The sequence below is a fragment of the Leguminivora glycinivorella genome, chromosome 23 (assembly GCF_023078275.1).
Source record: "Leguminivora glycinivorella isolate SPB_JAAS2020 chromosome 23, LegGlyc_1.1, whole genome shotgun sequence".
Classification (NCBI taxonomy): Eukaryota; Metazoa; Arthropoda; class Insecta; order Lepidoptera; family Tortricidae; genus Leguminivora; species Leguminivora glycinivorella.
This window is the reverse complement of record NC_062993.1, coordinates 3,606,364-3,628,347: the sequence shown is the minus strand read 5'-3', so window position 1 is coordinate 3,628,347 and position 21,984 is coordinate 3,606,364. Positions and strand designations below refer to the sequence as shown.

Genomic DNA, 21,984 nt, shown 5'->3' with positions numbered 1-21,984 from the left:
AAAAAAAAGAATCATGCTAGATTGGAATGAAACTACAATTTTATAAATTATAATCTATAATAAATCTATACACAACTCGCTTAAATTTAACAGTGCCTATCTATTATCATCAGAATCTTAACAAATAATCAATATTTTACCACAAGAGTCACTATACAATATTAAAATTTGTCAAAACTTCTTCACCAGATACAACTCCTAGCAAAGAGAAATATTTTAGCATGCTTTCAATATCCCTATTTCTTTTTCATCAACTTTAACAGCATTTTAGTATCATCTATCTGAGTCTTCTGTCTTTTTTTTTGTTTCTCCACCGGTTTTTGCTTAGGCTGTGGCGGTTTTCGTTCGTCCTTTGAAACCAGAGACTTAGCAAACCTCAGCTGCTTATTTTCTTTAACATTCACTAGATCGTTGCTTGTCGTGGCCAGTTCTTTTATCATAGACACCTTTTTCTTCTCTGATGTGGGATCTCTTACCCCCGTTTTCTTTTTCGTGATTTTACCCACAAGTTTGGTTTCGATCTTCTCTGACTTGGGTGACTTGTTCAGGAGTTTCAACTTGTGCTTCCCCATTTTAACCATGTTTAATTGTGTCGTTTTACTTTTTATTCTGATCAGTAAAATATTTCAAAATCTTGATTGATTACGAGATTCTGGTACAATTCTTGCTATGAGACCCACACGTGACCAATTTTATTGACTGAATTGACAGCGCGTCATTGTGACAGTGACAGTTTGATAGATACGTTCAAAAACTTTAATAAAATTATGTCCAATATTTGTGGTTGGGTTTATTTGTAAATAAAATACGATCAATTTATTTAATCAGTCGTAACAAATGAACTATTATAATTTCAGTGTGAGTTACCCAGTAAACATTTAACACTTTCGCTACCAAGAACCCGACTGTCGGGTACACCGCTCGTAGAAGCGTAGCCGATTACATGGGTTTCCCCGTATGTAGCGAAAATGTCGTAGCGCCGCGTAGAGCCCGGTTTCGAAAGTGTTAATGTAATTTAAGATGTTACTAATATGGAAAATCTTGATTCATTTTGAACGTATCCCCAACTCCCATAGACGACAAAGTTGCCAGGTATAGACAAAAAGCTTGTATTTCCAAGTCTTCCTTTCATTTTTAACCCTTATTAAATGCATACTTGCATAGCATAGTGATGTATATTTGCATCATGTATTTTTGACTGTATTTACATGTCAAAATTCAAATTTGAACCAATCTCTGTCAAAGTCATGCATTTAAGTGTTAAGTAAAGTACCATCACGAATTATTGTTCAAACGTTCAACAATAGTGGTGGGTTTTTCCTATCGCCCAGTAGGCTCGAGTCTAGGTCAAACAGATGTTAAGGCAGAAATAACAATATGATCGATGTTTGAAAGTAAAAGGTACTTTTACAGGGCCTGGGACCTAGGGAGGCACACTGCGCTATGCAGGGGTGTTAAACGCGATGGAGCAGTATCAGGACTATAATCGTGAAAATCGAAACTTCTTAAACTGCGAAACTTCTGTTTTGAATTTATAATTTATATGTTTTACACACGGGAAACAGGAAATAGGTAACTGTATACCTAAATATAAAATAATACTCAAAATGTTTGTTTAACAAATTATTATTGTCATACTGTGCCCATCCTGCGACTACATCCGATGCAACACACACGGCGACACATATAACATTACACTTAGTATAGTAATTGATTTAATTCATATGAGTGCAGATAGAAAACAAATGCAAGTGTATACACAGTAACAAGTGAAAATAAATAAGATTTTCCTGTCTTTACAATTTTTGGCGCTTACATTTTTCAGCAGTTTTTTTTTATAAATAATAAATAAACATATATACTTACTGCAATGTATCTGCAAGTGCATACTAAAATTAAATCCTGATGTTATAGCCTGATAACAAGTAAGTATAATAGTATCATTTGTATAATGTAGGAAAAAACAAAAATAAATGTCAGAAAAAACCTTGTAGACTTTTATACCATATAACTGACTAAAATACAATCTCACAATTGTGTCGCGTAACTTCAAACTCGGGTAAATCCATTCTTCTATAAGGTTGATTATCTTTCAGATAAAAATAGTTATTTTTTATATAATCAACCTTAAATCAAAATGGATTTACCCAGTTTTGAAGTTAAGCGACACAATTTTAAATTAAAATGAGCAAAAAAATTTTTCACGAAACCTTAACCTATCAATTTGATTATATTTAATAAAAAAATACCAACAATTTAAAATCGAGGCATTTGTATTTTGGAATGTTTCGTATGTTTTTCTTCATTATATACAAAATTACAAACAAAAAATCTATCAAAAAGCATAAAAATATTTAAAAAATCAATACATGTATGTACTTAATTACTTACACTACGCTTATAAATAATATTAACACAAGAGATGAATCTTTGGGAGGCTTAAAAAAGTAGACACAGCCAAAACATATTATTTGAAAAAAAAAATGGCAACGACTTTTGAAGTTAAAATGTTTTATCAGAAACTGACTCACATTATTCTATTAAAGTAAAATAGTTTATTGCTATACTCTAAAGTATGGCCCTTGACGTGATTAGAACTGGGACTCGTTTCATGAAAGGTCACATTTTTATGACTTTTTTTAAAAAACTAAATAGTGTTTTTTTTTAATGAAATGATTTTATAAATGCATTCAGTGAGCTAACCAGGTCAAACACCTTAATGCTCTGTTGCCCTTAGACACTGCTACCAACTACAAACCTGTACTTACAGACAGTTGTTAAAAAGCATTATACTTTTTCTCTTTTCAAGTTTATGTCTAAAACTAAGGTATTTTAACAGCTACTGTACAGAAATTTGAAGAATGTTAATTTGGCTACTTTTTAAATTTTTTTTTTTAATAGCCTATAGTGTGTCTCACTGCTGGGCAAAGGCCTCCCCTGTATTCCGCCACTCGTCACGGCTCCGTGCATGCTCTCGCCAGCCGCCACAAAATGAGTCCAGGTCTTTCCGCCATCTCATCTTTGGTCTACCTCGGCCTCTGGTAGTTTGTGGCACCCATTCGGTACCTTGGCCCATCTCTCCGGATGCATCCGACAGACGTGTCCCGCCCAATCCCACTTGAGCTTGGCTGCCTTCACACCAACATCTGTGATACCTGTTTTGGAGCGCAGCTCCGTGTTCCTTATCCGATCGATTCTACGGACTCCAAGTATGCTGCGCTCCATTGCTCGCTGGCAAATCTTGAGTCGGGACTTTTGGGCTTCTGTCAATGACCATGTTTGGGCTCCATAGGTTAGGATAGGCAGGATGCACATGTCGAGAAGTCTGCGTTTACGCGCAATTGGAAGGTTACCCTTCATTAACGCCTTCGGACCAGAAGCTCTTCCAGGCATTCTTGATGCGTTGATCAATTTCCTTGGATTGCCTGTCCTCGAAGGATGCTATCTGGCCCAGGTATGTGTATTGGTCGACATATTGTAGATCCTGCCTATCTACCGTGACCCTATATTTCATGTCATTGGTCATTAACTGGGTTTTTGCCCTTACTTTTTAATTAAAGGACTTTATTACCTACTTAATGGACGTAAGTGCAGAATTTGTAGATATATGAAGTGAACGAGCAACAAGTCAAGTCACTAATGTTTTTGTATTTTTTAAGCACACTCTTCTATCTCATTCATCAGGTTCGAAGGACCACAGATATATTTCGTGTAAACACGTCTTTAACAACTGCCTGTTAGTGCCTAATCTCTTATAATTGAGATATATATAAAAGCTACTATTTATAATACATAATTACGAAAGTATTGTCATTTTCGAGGTCATGAACATAATAAAGCGTTATAATGAGATTGCAGCTCAGTTTTAATCTCAAATTACAATTATTCCATGAAAAAGAACATTTTACACGAAACTCGTCTTTATATGAGATGGTCCCAATAGGTTTTATGAATAAACCATACAAACCTATTTAAGTCCGATTTTTATTATTATGTATGTTAAAATGTAATACTATTGGAATGTAAAATAATGTACTTGAAATTACTCATAATGAGATGCTACTAAGAGCGCTATGACAAAAAAGGCGATATATTGTAAAATGCACAATATTTATCGACAAAATTGTACACTTTACTCATACTAAAAGACAGTGAAAGTACTTGTTTCAGTTAGAACATCTTATTAACTGTCGGTTAATTAAAAAACATATGGAAAAAAAGCTTTTTCAATTAGTAATGATTGTTTTCCTGATGCTCGTTTAGGAAAAACCGCGTGAAGCACAGAATTCGGAGCTCTTATTATCTACAATTTGATAAGCTCACTCTCATAAATGAGGTAAATTTAAGTTCCAAATATCTTGTACTTAAGGCCCATTAAACAATATTTATCATTTAATCCTTTGAAATTGAGAAATTGAAAGTAAAACGAACTCAATTTTGTCTTGAAAATACATTGAAACAAGTGATCATTTCTCCGAAAATCTACATGTTATCGAAGTTATTTTAGTATATAAATAATCTGTACAATCTGCTTAAATTGCTGTTATCCATTTGTCGTTATAATATTATATAATGATTTTTTGCCAATTTTTTGAAAACTAGCCTTCCTGTCGCTATTTGACCGGCGACGGACGCCTGCGATTTCAGTGCCGCGCCGGAGCTCGTATAGGTGAGACGTATGTCACTTCGCTCTCCGAGTTTTGATCGCAAACGTCGAGAATATTTATCGTTGTGTGGGTCGGACGCCTTGTTTATACACGGGCTATCCTCGCATTGTGTGTGTGTAAACAGCGACCAACGAATTTGATCCTAGATCCGTAAATATTTGCTTTTGTAATATTTTGTTATGTTTGAATGTTAAAGTATTACAACGTTATGATGATAAATATGTAAAAATTACAATACGGTCAAGATGATAAGACACATCAAGATGGTACTCGGGATCTGATGATGGAGCCAGAAGGTGGTCACCAGTACCAGTGAACCATGTAAGTAAACGACTTCGTGTTTAGGCTCGTTGGGTTCGTCTCAACAAGACCTTTGACAAGAGGTGGTACTCAGGGTCTGATGATGGAGCCAGATGGTGGTCACCAGTACCAATGAACCATATAACTAAACCCAGAGATGGGGAAATCGTAATCGATTCCGGATTACACGATTACTTGATTTTACTTTGTAATCCACTACTGGGTGTCAGATTACTTGTAATGTAATCAAGTGAAACGGTAAATTACCATTACATGTAAAGGAATCACTAATCATCTATACAATAATTACTATTACCAATAATTCGGAATCATAGTCGATTCAAAATAACTGAAATTATTGACTTGATTACTTTCAGATTACAAATATGTAGTACCTCAGATTGCTGACTGTCACTTTGACACAAAAGTCATCATGGGTGTCGTAAAATAGGTTTTAGGGGGTGCTGATTCCAAAATTAATGACCAATGTGGAATCTGACATTGCTGACTGTCACTTTGACACAAAAGTCGTCATGGGTGTCGTAAAATAGGTTTTAGGGGTGCTGATTCCAAAATTAATGACCAATGTTCAATCTGACGTTGCTGACTGTCACTCTGACACAAAAGTCGTCATGGGTGTCGTAAAATAGGTTTTAGGGTGTGCTGATTCCAAAATTAATGACCAATTTGGAATCTGACATTGCTGACTGTCACTTTGACACAAAAGTCGTCATGGGTGTCGTAAAATAGGTTTTAGGGGGTGCTGATTCCAAAATTAATGACCAATGTTCAATCTGACGTTGCTGACTGTCACTCTGACACAAAAGTCGTCATGGGTGTCGTAAAATAGGTTTTAGGGTGTGCTGATTCCAAAATTAATGACCAATTTGGAATCTGACATTGCTGACTGTCACTTTGACACAAAAGTCGTCATGGGTGTCGTAAAATAGGTTTTAGGGGTGCTGATTCCAAAATTAATGACCAATGTGGAATCTGACATTGCTGACTGTCACTTTGACACAAAAGTCGTCATGGGTGTCGTAAAATAGGTTTTAGGGGTGCTGATTCCAAAATTAATGACCAATGTTCAATCTGACATTGCTGACTGTCACTTTGACACAAAAGTCGTCATGGGTGTCGTAAAATAGGTTTTAGGGGGTGCTGATTCCAAAATTAATGACCAATGTTCAATCTGACGTTGCTGACTGTCACTCTGACACAAAAGTCGTCATGGGTGTCGTAAAATAGGTTTTAGGGGTGCTGATTCCAAAATTAATGACCAATTTGGAATCTGACATTGCTGACTGTCACTTTGACACAAAAGTCGTCATGGGTGTCGTAAAATAGGTTTTAGGGGTGCTGATTCCAAAATTAATGACCAATGTGGAATCTGACATTGCTGACTGTCACTTTGACACAAAAGTTGTCATGGGTGTCGTAAAATAGGTTTTCATGGGTACTGATCTCAATATTAATGATCAATTTGGAATCTGATATTGCTGACTGTCACTTTGACATAAAAGTCGTTATGGGTGTTGTCAAATAGGTTTCCAGGGGTACTGTGCAATGTCAGGTTCCAAATCGGTCATGACTTTTTAAATCATTTCATTAATTTTGGAATCAGTACCCCTAAAACTATTTGACTACACCCATGATTCCTTTTGTGTCAAAATGACAATTAGCACTGTGAGATTCCAAAATAGTTATTAATTTTGGAATCAGCACCCCCGGAAACCTTTTTGACGACACCTATGACGACTTTTGTGTCAAAGTGACAGTCAGCAATGTCAAGATTCCAAATCGGTCATTAATTTTCAAATCAGCACCTCCGGAAACCTATTTGACGACACCCATGACGACTTTTGTGTCAAAGTGACAGTCAGCAATGTTAGATTCCACATTGGTCATTATTTTTGGAATCAGCACTCCCTAAAACCTATTTTACGACACCCATGATGACTTTTGTGTCAAAGTGGCAGTCGGCAATGTTAGATTCCATATTGGTCATTAATTTTGGAATCAGCACCCCCTAAAACCAATTTTACGACACCCATGACGACTTTTGTGTCAAAGTGACAGTCAGCAATGTCAGATTCCACATTGTTCATTAATTTTGGAATCAGCACCCCCGCAAACCTATTTGACGACACCCATGACGACTTTTGTGTCAAAGTGACAGTCAGCAATGTCAGATTTCACATTGGTCATTAATTTTGGAATCAGCACCCCCTAAAACCTATTTTACGACACCCATGACGACTTTTGTGTCAAAGTGACAGTCAGCAATGTCAGATTCCAAATCGGTCATTAATTTTTAAATCAGCACACCCGAAAACCTATACTCGTGGTATATGCACTTGAAATGTGAAAGTGAAAATGCTAGAATGACATGTAAACCAAAAACAATTTGAGTGACATAAAGAAGTAAAGTAATAAGCCTGGAATCGAAGTAAAGTGGAATTCAGATTACTTAAGTACTTGATTACCGAGGAATCCATATTACAGGAATCTATATTATACCGATTCCAAAGGAATGGATTACAGAGGTAATCATAATACAGCATTACAGTAATTTTCATATAACAAAAGCAAATATTTGGGATGGGATCTACTTTTATAATTAATTTTTTAAATAAATTTTAACATAATTGATATTATTTTGCGCTACATTCTAGTATTTTCGTACAAAATAATGTTTATTAGAAATCAAAAGTTTATATCGAGATAGTAGATTGTGGTTGTTATCAAAATTCCATAGAAAGGATCAAGATTGTTTTGTCCATTATTGTAGTGCGAGCGAGTGATAAGACGTGCTAGAAAGGGTCGGCATATTGGGCTCGCGCGGCGGGTAAAATACCTAATTTCGCCCGACGCCGAAATGTTATAACGCTCTTAAGAATCGAAATCTGGCTCGCTGGATGTTTTGGTGACCGTGCACACTGATCGGTCGCGGTCGCGGTCGATTTACGACGGACGTCCGCGTAGTATGTTCCTAGCTTTATGTTATGGTGTCATATAGCGCCATCTACTTTAGAAAAGACAGTGTGATATCCATATTGGCGAGCCAACCTATGCCCAGCAACAGACAGTCTTAAAATGCATAATCTGAAAGAGAAGATTTGTATACAATCTCTCAGATCAATCTGAAAATTCATAATAAGAGTGTGTGTGGACAGTTGCAAAATTGTATAGAACTCCGTGCATTATGATTTTTCAGATTATGAATTTTAAGACTGTCTGTTGCCGGCCTATCACTGCAATATCACCGTTATGTCCACTGCTGTGCGTTTCTCCAGAAACTTCTTGGCCCGCACAGCTAAACTGTGGAATGAATTGTCGCCTGCGGTATTTCCGGACCGATACGACCTTCAAACCTTCAAGAAAAGAGCGTACACCCATCTTAAAGGCCGGCAACGCACCTCCAACACTTCTGGTGTTTCGGGTGTCCATGGGCGGCAGTGATCTCTTACCATCAGGCGACCTGTATGCTCGTTTGCCTCCTATTTCATTAAAAATTCGTTTATTATTGTTAATATCATAGTCTCGTTTCCTTCAACCCCTAAGTTGCTAAGTGGCACTGAAATACCCCCTTTGGGAATACAGGAGTGAGTTTTATAATACTAGGTTTTGCTCGCGTCTTCGCTCGCGTTAGGAAGAGACAAAAAGTATCCCTTCAACTATTTCTCCTCTTAAAAAATCACGTCAATTTGTAGCTCCGTTTTGACGTGAAAGACGGACAAACAAACAGACACACACACTTTCCCATTTATAATATTAAACGATTTAAACGATTTATTTGTTAGTAAACATAGGTAACAATGTTGGTACAAAATTCTGTCAGAGCGCTTATGCTTCGCCGATAGGCATACAAAGTACAATTTTATTTTGAAATTGGGTATACACATACCAATTACATTAAATTTCTATATTAAATTAACATGCAAACATTAAAAAAGACAAACAACTAACAAGAAAATGGTTGAAATACATTAAAAATTATTACATTACTTCGTATGAATAATATGGATATATGTGAGTGTATGTATGTATAGTATGTACTTACTAGTGAGAGACGCCATACCTCGCACTCTCGTGCGAGGGTGCAGAAGTAGAAGATAGACAGGGACGGCAGTCAGGATCATGAGACAGCCTATACCGGTCTCGGCGGGGGACGCTATCGCTGGCACGATCACCACGAGAAGTGTTGCGATGATGTATATTGCTGAAATAATAACCACAAAATTAAAATTTGATGCCACAGACAGACACACAGACAGACACGTCAAACTTATAACACCCCGTCGTTTTTGCGTCGGCATATGCATAACTATTCTATTCTCTATAACACAGCGGAGAGTAATTATGATTGTATGGTAACAAACTTAACAAAGTGAAGTAATAGGCCCAAGAGCTCGAATTTTCAAAGATGTGTAAGGTCAATTGGCGAAGACGAAGACCGTCCACTTATGAATACTTAATATCTGGGCGACCGGTTCTATTTTATTAAATCACGTGTTTAGATTAAAAAAAAACCGGCCAAGAGCGAGTCGGGCCACGCTCAGTGTAGGGTTCCGTAGTTTTCCGTATTTTTCTCAAAAACTACTGAACCTATAAAGTTCAAAATAATTTTCCTAGAAAGTCGTTATAAAGTTCTACTTTTGTGATTTTTTTCATATTTTTTAAACATATGGTTCAAATGTTAGAGGGGGGGGGGGGGACACGTTTTTTTCCTTTAGGAGCGATTATTTCCGAAAACATTAATATTATCAAAAAACGACTTTAATAAAGCCTTATTCATTTTTAAATACCTATCCAACAATATACCACACGTTGGGGTTGGAATGAAAAAAAATCTGTCCTCACTTTACATGTAGGGGGGGGGGGGTACCCTAACAAAACGTTTTTTCCACTTTTTATTTTACCACTTTGTCGGCGTGATTTATATTCATATTGGTACCAAATTTCAGCTTTCTAATGCTAACGGTTACTGAGATTATCCGCGGACGGACGGACGGACAGACAGACATGGCGAAACTATAAGAGTTCCTTGTTGACTACGGACCCCAAAAAAAAAACTCGTATAAGTACAAAAAAAAAATACAAAAACTTTATTTCAGGCCGGGATTCGAAACCCTGACACATTTATGTTCGATACCTACACTATTTTATGTTCCGCCACATTATTTTATATAAATGTACCATGTTTATAGCCTCCTGTGTACGATTGACATGTTTAGCTAGTCTGTTAATGTTAATTTAAGGAATATAATATAAAGAATTTCCGCGCCCGGCAAACGTGTTATGTAGGTGTGTCTTGGCCGAGGTAGTACGCGCGTTATGCTCGGGGAAGCAATCTGCCTCGGCCAAGGCATGTCTACAATGGACGTTTGCCTCGCTCTGTGTGGACCCGGCTAATGACGTGGTAAATAATTGCGCCAGGCGATATAATCTAGTCAGTTATTCTCCACTTTTGCGACTAATTTCTCCCTTTCACTGACAATAACGAAGTGTTCACTCACCAGGGAAGAAGAGGTTGACCTTGATGGGGCGGTCAAGTTCGGGCCGCGTCCATCGCAGCACGGGCAGGCACACCACCGCTGCGCCGATGCTCAACTGTAAATAATGCAAATATTACTTTAATGAGAAATGAGATTTTTATTGATAAAATTATAAGTAATTTTACATGTCACTCCAATAATAAATAATTCTTATTAACTAAACAGACTAGTATATTGCTAGGCCCAATTATAGTGAGTTAGGTACATCTTTTTTTATCTTATAGTTAAGTTAATGAGTTAGTTTATAGTTACAGTCGTTACAGAGTTTTTTATTTTGCAACATTTATGTTAAAGAGAATTCATTTTAGTTTGACATCCTAGTAGTTCTTAATATAAATTCGTTTATTGTGTAATAAGCAGATGTAATCAACATTTTTTTAAGTTTATTTTCAAATATAGCCTCACTAGGTGAGTCAATGACCTCTTTCGGAAGTGTGTTATAAATCTTTACACCCATGACACCGAGTGACTTCCGAGCCTTCGCTAGGCGGCGGCGCGGGACCAGCAGCAGGTGCTCGCCGCGCGTGTTGCGCCCGTGGCTTTGCCCGCGGGTCATGTACAACCCTAGATTGGACCGCACGTACTTGCATGCAGTCAATATATAGACACATGGCAGCGTGAGGATTTTGTGTTCTTTAAATAACGACTGCGCTGGGTAATCATATGGTTTATTTGAAATTATCCTAAGGGCTCGCTTTTGCAATCTAAACAGTCTATTGCATTCGGCAGCAGTAGCCCATAGTTCTACACCTTGTGTTAAAATTGAGTGGAAGTACCCGTAATATGCTATTCTGAGGTTTTGGGGTGTTAGAGATGGGGCGAGTCTAGCAAGGGCGAAGCACGCCGACGCCAGCCTGTCAGAAACCGTATCTATATGGGGGGTCCAGGTTAGACCCGCGTCTATGGTAAAACCGAGGTATCTAGCTTGCTCGACCTGGGGAAGCATAGTATTGTTTACATATATTTCTAGCGGACATATACCAGTGTTTCGCAGTTGAAAGTGCATAATATTAGTTTTTTCTATATTCAGAATCATACCGTTAGATGAAAACCACCTGGCAATGTTAAGCCACGTATTCATTGTAAACATTTGTTGACCAACAGTTGATCAATTTTGTTGATGAAATGGCACAAAGTTGCGGGAAACTTTGTTTACGGCATGACCTCCTGTCCACACCGCAGACTGCGTGAAAATGTTGCCTGAAGAAGTCGTGTTGTTGTGCTCTCTTGTGTATCTAGCGTATAACCTAAAACCCCGGAAAAAGAAAAAAAGATGATGGATACGGAAGTACCTCTTACAAAGGCAAAATTTATTAAGTGATCTTAAAATGGGAGATGGCTCCTTTATTAACTTTATGAGAATGTCAAAAAGTGATTTCGAACATCTTCTAGGGTTAATTAGCCCGTCAATAACAAAAAAAGCGACAAATTTTCGTCAACCAGTTTCATCTGAAACAAGACTGGCTATCTTAATTGCATTCTATTAATTGCATTATTTTGTCGTTGTCCCAAACTACCGCCATGTTTATTAGAAAAGTTGCAAGAACTGTATGCACATGTCAACATGAGTTGATCAACTGATGTTTTTGATCGACAAGCGAAAACACTGCAACACGCAGTCAGCAACTCTGCAACACCCAGTGTTGCCTGCAACATGTTGCCAGCAACTCAGCAACATGTTGATTAAACAAGGTTGCTCAACAAATGTTTACAATGAATACGGGGCTTTATGCATTACTTTATTTGCTGTAGTTTTTAAATTGTTGAAATTATCTGCATTTATTATAATGCACGTGTCATCCGCGAACATAATATATTCAGGGTCAGAGCATGCTGTCATTATGTCATTAACTAATATTAGGAAAAGGTTATTACCCATCATAGATCCTTGCGGTACCGCGCAATCTCCTACAGGTTCAAGGTTCGACTTCGAGTCATGGACGACAGTGCTTTGTTGTCGGTTTCTCAGAAATGAGGCGATCGTATTAAGAAAGTTGCCTTCGAAGCCGTAGCGCGATAGTTTGGAGAGAAGCAACGAGTGGTCGATAATGAGGATATACATCCAATAAATAAATATTTCAGACCATTTCTCGAAGCTACAAGTTACAATTTACAAGTGGCTGTCAAAGTCTAATATGACAAGTTGGAAAGAGACTTCCGCTTGTAACTTGTAACTTTCAGTTTCGAGAAATACTTAATATAAAATAAATAAATATATTGGGGACACCTTACACAGATCAACTTAGCCCCAAACTAAGCAAAGCTTGTACTATGAGTGCTAAGCGACGATAATCTACATACTTAAATAGATAAATACATACTTATATACATATGTAGAAAACATCCATGACTCAGGAACAAATATCTGTGCTCATCACACAAATAAATGCCCTTACCGGGATTCGGACCCAGGACAGCGGCTTAGCAGGCAGGGTCACTACCGACTGAGTCAGACCGGTCGTCAAATGGGCCCCAGCCAGGAGACGTAGTTTTCTCTCTCAATCGATCCTATTTAATCGATAGAGAAAAAAAACTATGGAACGATATGGAGCACGACTGCACCATATCTCTGATTATACCAGCAGAAATACATTATACTTACAGGCAGGCAATTATGGTCGCGCGATAAATGATAAAACATCTGGCCGTCCCTATCGCACTTACTAATAGTGCGATAGGGTCGGCCTGCTATTTTATCGTCTATCGCGCGACCATGTTTCCCGTGCTGGAGTTACTAACCCTCCAAAGCAACTATGCAACAGTAATGCGTAGTCCGTGCTAAAATCCAATTTAGGGTCAGTAGTGGTTAGACTTGGAGGGATATTGAAATTGTAAACACTTCTAAACCTCGAACTTTCCTGGTGGTGTACCAATAGGCAAATATTAAAACTTCTAGCTCCTTTAAGACATAAAGATAACATGTTGATTTGCCAAAACCATACCATTTAAATCTGACACAATACTGATTTTCACTAGGACATCTCAATTATCAAGAGGATACGACCTCGACCTCGGTCTCTTTAAACGTAGAGTGAATAGGCTATTACTGAATCGGTGAGCTCCATCTTAGACTCTGTCTTCACTTCCCATCAGGTGTGACTAGGGTCAATCGCCGATCAGTCCATAATAATAAAAAAAAAGGATGACTTTACTATTCAGACTGCCTTGATTATTTCCCTTACCCAAGTAGCGAAGCCGACATAGTTGATAATCACGAAGATGTCTGAACTCATGAGGTACGGCCGGGGTTGCTCCTGATGAAACCATGGTGAGCATTTCTGGATACCTAGCTTGCGTCGCAATCGACTCAAGCGCGGATCCAGATTCGTGCCCAGGGGGGGTCACGTGGTAAAGGCCTGGAGCCCCAGGGGGGGGTGGGCACGTGGTCTATTTGTATGGCCAACTTAGGCTCCAGGGGGGGTAATGACCCACATGACCCCCCCCCCGGATCCGCGCATGAATCGACTACACTTCGTAAGCGTATCGTAGCTAGCTCTCTCTATCTCTTCTATAGTGGCGAGAAAGAGCTCGATTGATTGTGTTGCGAATGCTACGTAGCATCAACGATTGTCACTTCAGCTAGGTCGGCTGGCATCTTTTTCTTTTAATACCAAAGTCGGTGGCAAACAGGTATACGGTCCGCCTGATGGAAGGCGGTCACCGTAACCTATGGACTCCTGCAACTCAAGGGGTGTCACATGCGCGTTGCCGACCGATTAGAAACTTGTACACTCCCTTTTTGAAGAACCCCATACTGTAGTTCATCGGGAATACCTCGACAGGGCAGCCGGAGCGTCCGCGGGAGGAAATTCCTCTGAAACCGCACGGTACGCGACCATGTTGCAAGGTGTGTGGATGAGCGCCCTGTCGTTAGAGAGAGATGTGATGATGAAAAGTGGACGTTGCCATCATCTGTCATTTAGATACTTAATGAATTCTTACCCAGGTAGCGAAGCCGACGTAGTTGATAAGCACGAAGATGTCTGAACTCATCAGGTATAACAGGGATAGCAAGGCTACAGCGAGAACAGCCGGCGCCGGGGTTGCTCGTGATGACACCATGGTTAGCATCTCTGGCATCTGGCCTTGGGCTGCTCCGGCGTAGAACAGGCTGGAAATTTAAAAAGAAACTGTTATAATAGCAGAATTTACAAGTACAGTAAGTATTTACAGTATCGAGAAAATCAAATGCGAAGTGCGAGCGAGCGCCTTTAAACCTAGGTCGAAGATAACAATGAAAAAGAGAGAGAGAAATTAAAGGAAGAAAGGAGCAGATCATAGCTTTGAAGATGTGTACTACTTCTCCCAAAAACAGTTAATTTTTAGATTTTAGAGTATTACTTGGTATTACGGATGTATGTGGAAGGAGAAAGCGGGAAAGGAAAGCTGATAAAAGGTGGATGAACTGTGTGAGAAATGATATGAAACGAATGTAAGGGAATGATGAGATGACATCCGATTGAGAGGTACTTAATACCTATGGAAGAAAAGGACGTGTTGCGCCGATCCCAAGTACTTATTGGTTAAAATTGCTATGAACATTTTACTAAACTACAGTACTCCTCTGGAAAGTTCACTTTTATCTGTTTGTTACTTACCGAGAAGAAGTCAGAAGCACACCGTTGACAGCGCCGAAGGTTGAAGCAGCTACGAACAGCGGGATGGAGAGCGCAAACGCTCCGAACAACCGCTCAGCGAACATCACAGCTACCGCCGGGGTTCCCAACATCTGTAAAGTAGAACGGTTTGTTAAAATTACTATTAAGGACGCATAAAGACACGGGGCAGTTACTTAGATTCACCTTTTCTTAGGTCATTTTCTGCCATTATTCGGCTAAAGAGTATCAGAGAAACAATATCAAAATTTCCTTTAGTTTCCGGCTCAGTAGAAAATGTGCAAAATTTCAGGCAGTAATTATGAAGGTCATATATTCCTAAGATGCTAATAATAAAGATTACTCGCCTTCTAAATGGCGATCAGTAAAATGCTATGTGACCGAGAGCATGACCATATTGGTGACAACGTACCTAAACATTGTAAAATTTGTAAATAAAAGTAAATGTACTTCAAAATGTTGACAGTTATATGGATAACAAGGAGAAGCCTTGCCTCGTTGTATTTTCAAGTGATTTCAACGTTTCCTCGGGCTTTCTTCTGGTCTTTTCGGACGTGTATTTTCTTCGGAATTTTATATGGAGAGTGGACCATATTTCTCAATCTGTCACTCCATCCATGGCCTTGGGGTATATGAGTCCCTGGATTTTTCATGATGTAGGGTCTACTTTAAGCTTTGGGAGTTATGGTCAATTAGAAGTAGGGAGGTTGCTTACCTCCGTGGGTGAAAGGGTGGTATAGAATGCCACGTTGGTGAAAGTGTAGACGATAGTGACTAAAGTAACGGAGATCCCGATAGCTCGTGGAAGGTTGCGGACGGGGTCTTTTAGCTCTTCGATGATGAAGTTTAGGTAGTTCCTGTAGATAGAGAGAAGTGAGGTAAGATCATTTTATAGACTTTCACCTAATAAAATGTTGGAGACGTAGGCTGGAGCGTTTCACAACGGTCCCTTCTTTATGAGACGATGAACGAGCGAGAGATGAGAAACGAACAGACGGATCGTATGTGACATGCTTTTGCCGCCGCCAAAATACCAGAAGCAGTGCGTTGCCAACTCTTTAAGAGGTACTTTTTCAGTATTAAAAAAAGAAAAATCAGATTTTATAATATTTTACTGTGTCAACCTCAACTCAACTTCTCAGTCGATCTGTCATCATCATAAGTACATATTCTCACAGAAATTAGACACTTAATCAGCCCATTGGGACGTCCCTTTTGTACGGCAATTACTATACTGAAGTCAATTAGGTAGGTAACAGTTACCCACAGAGCAATTCATGACGTACCATCCGTTATAAGCGAAGAGTCCCGAGTAGAAGGAGAGAAAGATGGATGTGACGTCACTCGATGTGCCCTCGAACGTGAAGTGCTGGGTTTGCCCTGTAAACAATAATGGATCATATTTATTTAGTTAGTAGATGATTACTTTTTGACGCTTACGCTTATAGGCATTTATAAAATACTAAGCTGTAGGTACCTATTTTTCCATTTTTTTATTATCCTGCTTTGGTGTCTCACTGCTGGGCAAAGGCCTCCCCTCTTTTCCTCCACTCAACCTTGTCGCCTGCATTTTCGGATAAAATACCTACACCATTTATGGTATTCCGTGGTTACCCGAAATCAAAACAGATTAAAATAAGTAAAATAACATCTCCAAAAATTTAGAAGAATCTCCGAATTTCTTTCTTCAAACCACCTTCGACGACCGGTCTGGCGCAGTCGGTAGTAACCCTGCCTGCTGCGCCGCGGTCCCGGGTTCGAATCCCGGTAAGGGCATTTATTTGTGTGATGAGCACAGATATTTGTTCCTGAGTCATGGATGTTTTCTATGTATATAAGTATTTGTATATTATATATATCGTTGTCTGAGTACCCACAACACAAGCCTTCTTGAGCTTACCGTGGGCCTCAGTCAATCTGTGTAAGAATGTCCTTTAATATTTATTTATTTATTAAACCAAAGCCAGGAAATATTTACGGTTTTTGAATTTAGGCGTGGCCTTAAATGGTACAATATCTTTAAGAAATGCTTCAAACCACTTAACCTTTTAATATCGCCGTGTGGAGTCCACAATTGAATTGGCTATAAGCTCAGCGGTGGCGGAACCGGGCAATCTTCTAATAAGGCGCGCCGACGCCTTCCGACCGAAATGGATTTGACACGTTGGATGACCTTTGGCAAGTCGAAATTTAACTGATTTCGATGTGGCTAAATTTAGCGTAAAATAATAGGCTACTTTCCTCCTATTCAAATCAGCTTTTTTAAGAACTGTCAAAACGATTTTGAACGACTTGCTAATATGGAATTAATATGAAATCGAATGGAGTGACGTCACGGTCGACTGATTTACTTTATATATTTCTGTGATTTATCCATACTAATATTATAAATGGGAAAGTGTGCGTGTCTGTTTGTTTGTCCGTATTTCACGGTAAAACGGCGACGAATTAACGTAATTTTTTAAGTAGAGTTAGTTGAAGATATGGTGAGTGGCATAGGCTACTTTTTGTCTCTTTCTAACGCGAGCGAAGCCACGGACAAAAGCTAGTAAAATATAAATTGGAGTTAAAATTAATAACTTCTGTTGCTGTTTTTCTTATAATTATCTGATGCTTTATTTTGTGCATGGTATAAAATATTTTTCCCCTCACTAGCTCGGAATCACGTGTTTTGTCCTTTAATACCAGCGGGTAAAAACGCATTTTATCCACTAGTGGGTAAAGTAATTTGACCTCGAATAAAGTAATAATAACTGCTTTAAAATTGATAAAAGTAGGTGAATCTAGTAATAATAAAGATGATTTACCACCTGTGGAACTACTGGAAGCAGTGATAAACGCATTTTTTGCGTTGTAGTTTCCTCGCTATAGTGAGGGGAAAACTTTTGTGTTACACTTAAGAGGGGGTCGTACGAAATCCTCGAAAAGTGCATTCGGCGTTTAACAAATGCTGCTCACATTTCTAAATTAAATGAAATAAAATAAATGTAGTTATTATCTTAAAGAGTGTGTCTACAACTTTTGACTATTCACAATCTCCAATTATTAACGGTGTAATAACTAAACCCACACAAAGTTGACCTAAAATGAGAAAAACGTATGTCGCCGTTTAGTAAACTTTGTTAAAAAAATTCAATACTTTAGTTATAACATTAAGTGATTCTAAAAGCCAGATAAATGGACTAGAAGTTTTGAGGTTTTTTATATTTTTCCTCTCAAAGGCAACAAAGAAATTTTACCTTAAATTTAAACTATCGTAAAATTTCCATACATTCGCCATTGCTGTCAGAATTCTCCTTTCGATTAGACGCCCTGAGCGGCTCATCGGAGGCAGACGTGTCGCCGGTCGCTCCGCGTTGACGTTTAAATTTGACAAATATTTTGACAGAAAATAGTGTACGTACACGAAAAACCATACCAGTGTAAAACTGTGCTCAAAATAAATAGGGTAAATCAATAATGTCAGGTGGAGATCCAATCTCATTTAAAGTTTAAAGGTGCATGGCTTGTGCATAAAAAATAAATAAAAATATATCACATTATTAAAGAAAATAACGAACACAACCGAATGAGTATAAATGATTTCATTCTAGTTCGGTTAAATTGAAAAAAGTTTCATGTTTTCTTTTACTCATCGGAATACATTTTCATTACGCTGGTATTAACAGTACGTCATTTTAAAAATATATATGACAGCACCTACGTCAAATTTTGTCAACCAAACTTCACAGGTTGTATGTAAACAATTACAATTTAATTTATTCATACATATATTCAGATACTTATTAACTGATTCTTACTTAGAATAGAAAAAAGGGAATGCGAGCGGGTATAGGTTTAGTGGTTCTAGTTCAAATTTAATTGTATATATAAAAAAATGTCTCAATTTCATTAAAGATTTACTCTGTGCATACCACGAACACGTAACCGTAAGTTGAAAACAATAATAATTATAAAGTACCTAAATATATTGTTGTTTAGAAAGTTAACGCTCGTTTTGAATGGTACTTCTCCACTCAACTAGACTAGACCAAATATTCATGGAACAGTCACCAGCATAATTATATGACTATGAACGGCCGTGCAAAAATATCTAATTTTCTATAAGGGACCATAAGTATATGACGACATATTCCCGGCAAAAATTTGTGATGCTCCGTGACCGGCAAAAACATCGTCTCTCTTTCTAGCGTCTCGCGAGCGTAGCGTCGGGCCAACTGTATGGAAAAAGACGCCGCGTCGGCGCGGCTTAGCCATACAGTTGGCCCGACGCTACGATTGCTAGACGGCAGATGTGGGGAGTGTCCTTATCCGCAGAAATATCTGTATGATCGGGTAGCTTAAAAATATTTGATTCCTTATAAATAAAAATCTAAATTACACTCTCACTCGCATAAATATCTATCCATTGTTAAAGCAAATATATATCTTACGGGCTAGAAATCATTAATATGTAATTAAAGTGCAATAACAAACCCTACCTTAGTTGCCTTAGAGCGGTAAATTGTATGAGGTGATTTGACATCTCACGAAACACGTGAAGTATTGTCAGTGCATATGTCTGTCTCATCTGTTGATAAACTATGACAAGTAAACTTATTACAAATCTGATATCAGAAGCCTTTTTACAAGCTTTTATTCAACTTGCCTTGTTAGTATTTATCTTAGTTTGAGTCAAAACGTAGAAGCTAAATTTGACCCGCTTTCCGATTTGCGATTGAGCTGAAATTTTGCACACTTATGTAAATCACGTGACAGTGCAATATTCTGGTATCATGGAGGTGATCTGATGATGGAGCAGAAAGGTGGTCAGAGGAACTCTGTTATGAAACGTCGTATCCCCATTGAGTAAGTGGTATTTAGAGACATCTCGGAGAGCAATAGATGATTTTTGAAAGAAAGGTACAGTCGGCTAAGGTAAAGCCTGTGCCAAAAATGATTTTTTTGCAAAAAAACTTATTATAAATTGGGAGGTGAATTTTTATATTATTTTATATAAGAAAAACCGGCCAAGAGCGCATCGGACCACGGTCAGTGTAGGGTTCCGTTCCGTACTTTCCGACATTTTACATATTGACAATTTAATAAATACCGTAATTTGGGGTGAATAGGGTTCCCGGGGTATATAATGCTATGGCAACTATTTAAATGAGCACCAAAAAAAGTTTTGGTACCCCAACCATTGCGACCAAAAAAAGTAGTTGAGCACCAAAATAATGTTACTTAAAATTATACAAATGCCACCAGTTTTAGTAAACCGTTTACATTAAATAGTAAAGTAGCACCAAAAATAGTAAATGAGCACCAGATTTTGAGCCCCAAATTAATGCACTTTTGTAACCTAAATAAATAATGGATTACCAAAAAATATGCATATAGGTATATTACCAAATATAATAACACCAAATTTAGTAGCTCCTCACGATAAACCCCCTGCACACCGCACCTCATGCACAGCGCTTTTGACCAGTCTCATGAGACAGCGAAGCGATCCATAAACAGACGAACTGCTCCTAAAAAGTGGGTTAGGTTAGGTTAGAACTGCGACCAGCATACAAACGAACTGCTACCAAAAAGTGGGTTAGGTTAGGTTAGAACTGCGACCCCTACACAGACGAACTGCTACCAAAAACTGGGTTAGGTTAGAACTGCGACCCCCACACAGACGAACTGCTACCAAAAAGTAGGTTAGGCTAGATTTGAACTGCGACCCATACACAGACGAACTGCTTCCAAAAAGTGGGTTAGGTTAGTTTAGAACTGCGACCCGTATACAGACGAACTGCTACAATAAGTGGGATTGGTTAGGTTAGAACTGCGACCCCCCCACACAGACTATTTTTAGGCCAATAGTATTTGAGTATCATTTTGTAATAAAATGCGGTAACAACATTGGTGCTCATTAATTATTTTTGGGTTGACAACGATTATTTTGAGTGTTATGTACTTTAATAGCACGGCAAAATCTTACAATTTTGGTTTCCATTTACATTAAAATGGTATTTTAATGTTGGTGATCATTTTACAATTTTTGGGTAATTAGTTATTATTTCTTTAACAAAAGTTACAATATTTGGTTATCATTTTTCATTAAATTGGTACACTGATTTTGGTGCTCATTTACTAAAATTGGTGCTAGAATGGATTTTATTTGGTGTGAAATGTTACTAAATTAGGTGCTCAGTTAAACATAAGCCTAATGCTATTATATTTAAATAATGTATTTTATGATTTATGTAAATAATATATTTACAGACATGAAAATGTCTGTCAAAGTAGGCATTCAAATTTATTGGATTTTTTACTCATTTTAACTTCATTTTTGTGTGAAATTTTGCTAAGAATTTGTTCATTATCCTTTTGAATGTAGTGTATACCTATACTATATAAAGTTTATGTTTAACAGAAAATCATAAGACATATTTTCATTTTTATAATGGTTTTCATGAAGAAAGCGATGCAACTGTGTTGGGGAACTTTTACGGGATGAACAAATATCCGCGGCCTGAGGGGTGAATAGGATCAATAATGGGGGAAACGGGTCGTAAAGGGGGTGAATAGGTTTACGAAGGGGGTGATTAGGGTCGGAAGAGGGGTTAATTGGGATGTGTAGTCAATGGTTGTCAAATTGTATAAAAGATATATAACTTACCTAAAGTGATGTTTTTATGAATGACCTCTCTGTATATGGACGCAATTTATACGTCAATGTATTGCTTCGTAGTTAGACTAGATACAATAAATTAACATTTAGAAATGTTAATCACACTTATGTCAACCACAAGTCAACGTTTCTACTTAAGTCCACAAAAATCACCCATGGTTGCTATAATATAAACGGAT

General features: G+C 38.0%; 1 protein-coding gene across 1 annotated transcript in view; it reads right to left on the bottom strand.

Annotated features, from left to right (window-relative positions):
• Positions 1-3,015: 3,015 nt before the first annotated feature.
• Positions 3,016-21,984, bottom strand: part of LOC125238181 (Y+L amino acid transporter 2) — a 41,157-nt gene continuing 22,188 nt past the window's right edge. Inside the window, exons 6-12 of the mRNA XM_048145456.1 lie at positions 16,428-16,521; positions 15,857-15,998; positions 15,124-15,254; positions 14,468-14,636; positions 10,487-10,580; positions 9,031-9,189; positions 3,016-3,263 (exon numbers count right to left, since the gene is read on the bottom strand). Of these exons, the coding sequence (XP_048001413.1) occupies positions 3,016-3,263; positions 9,031-9,189; positions 10,487-10,580; positions 14,468-14,636; positions 15,124-15,254; positions 15,857-15,998; positions 16,428-16,521 (1,037 nt within the window). The remainder of the gene's footprint in view (positions 3,264-9,030; positions 9,190-10,486; positions 10,581-14,467; positions 14,637-15,123; positions 15,255-15,856; positions 15,999-16,427; positions 16,522-21,984) is intronic.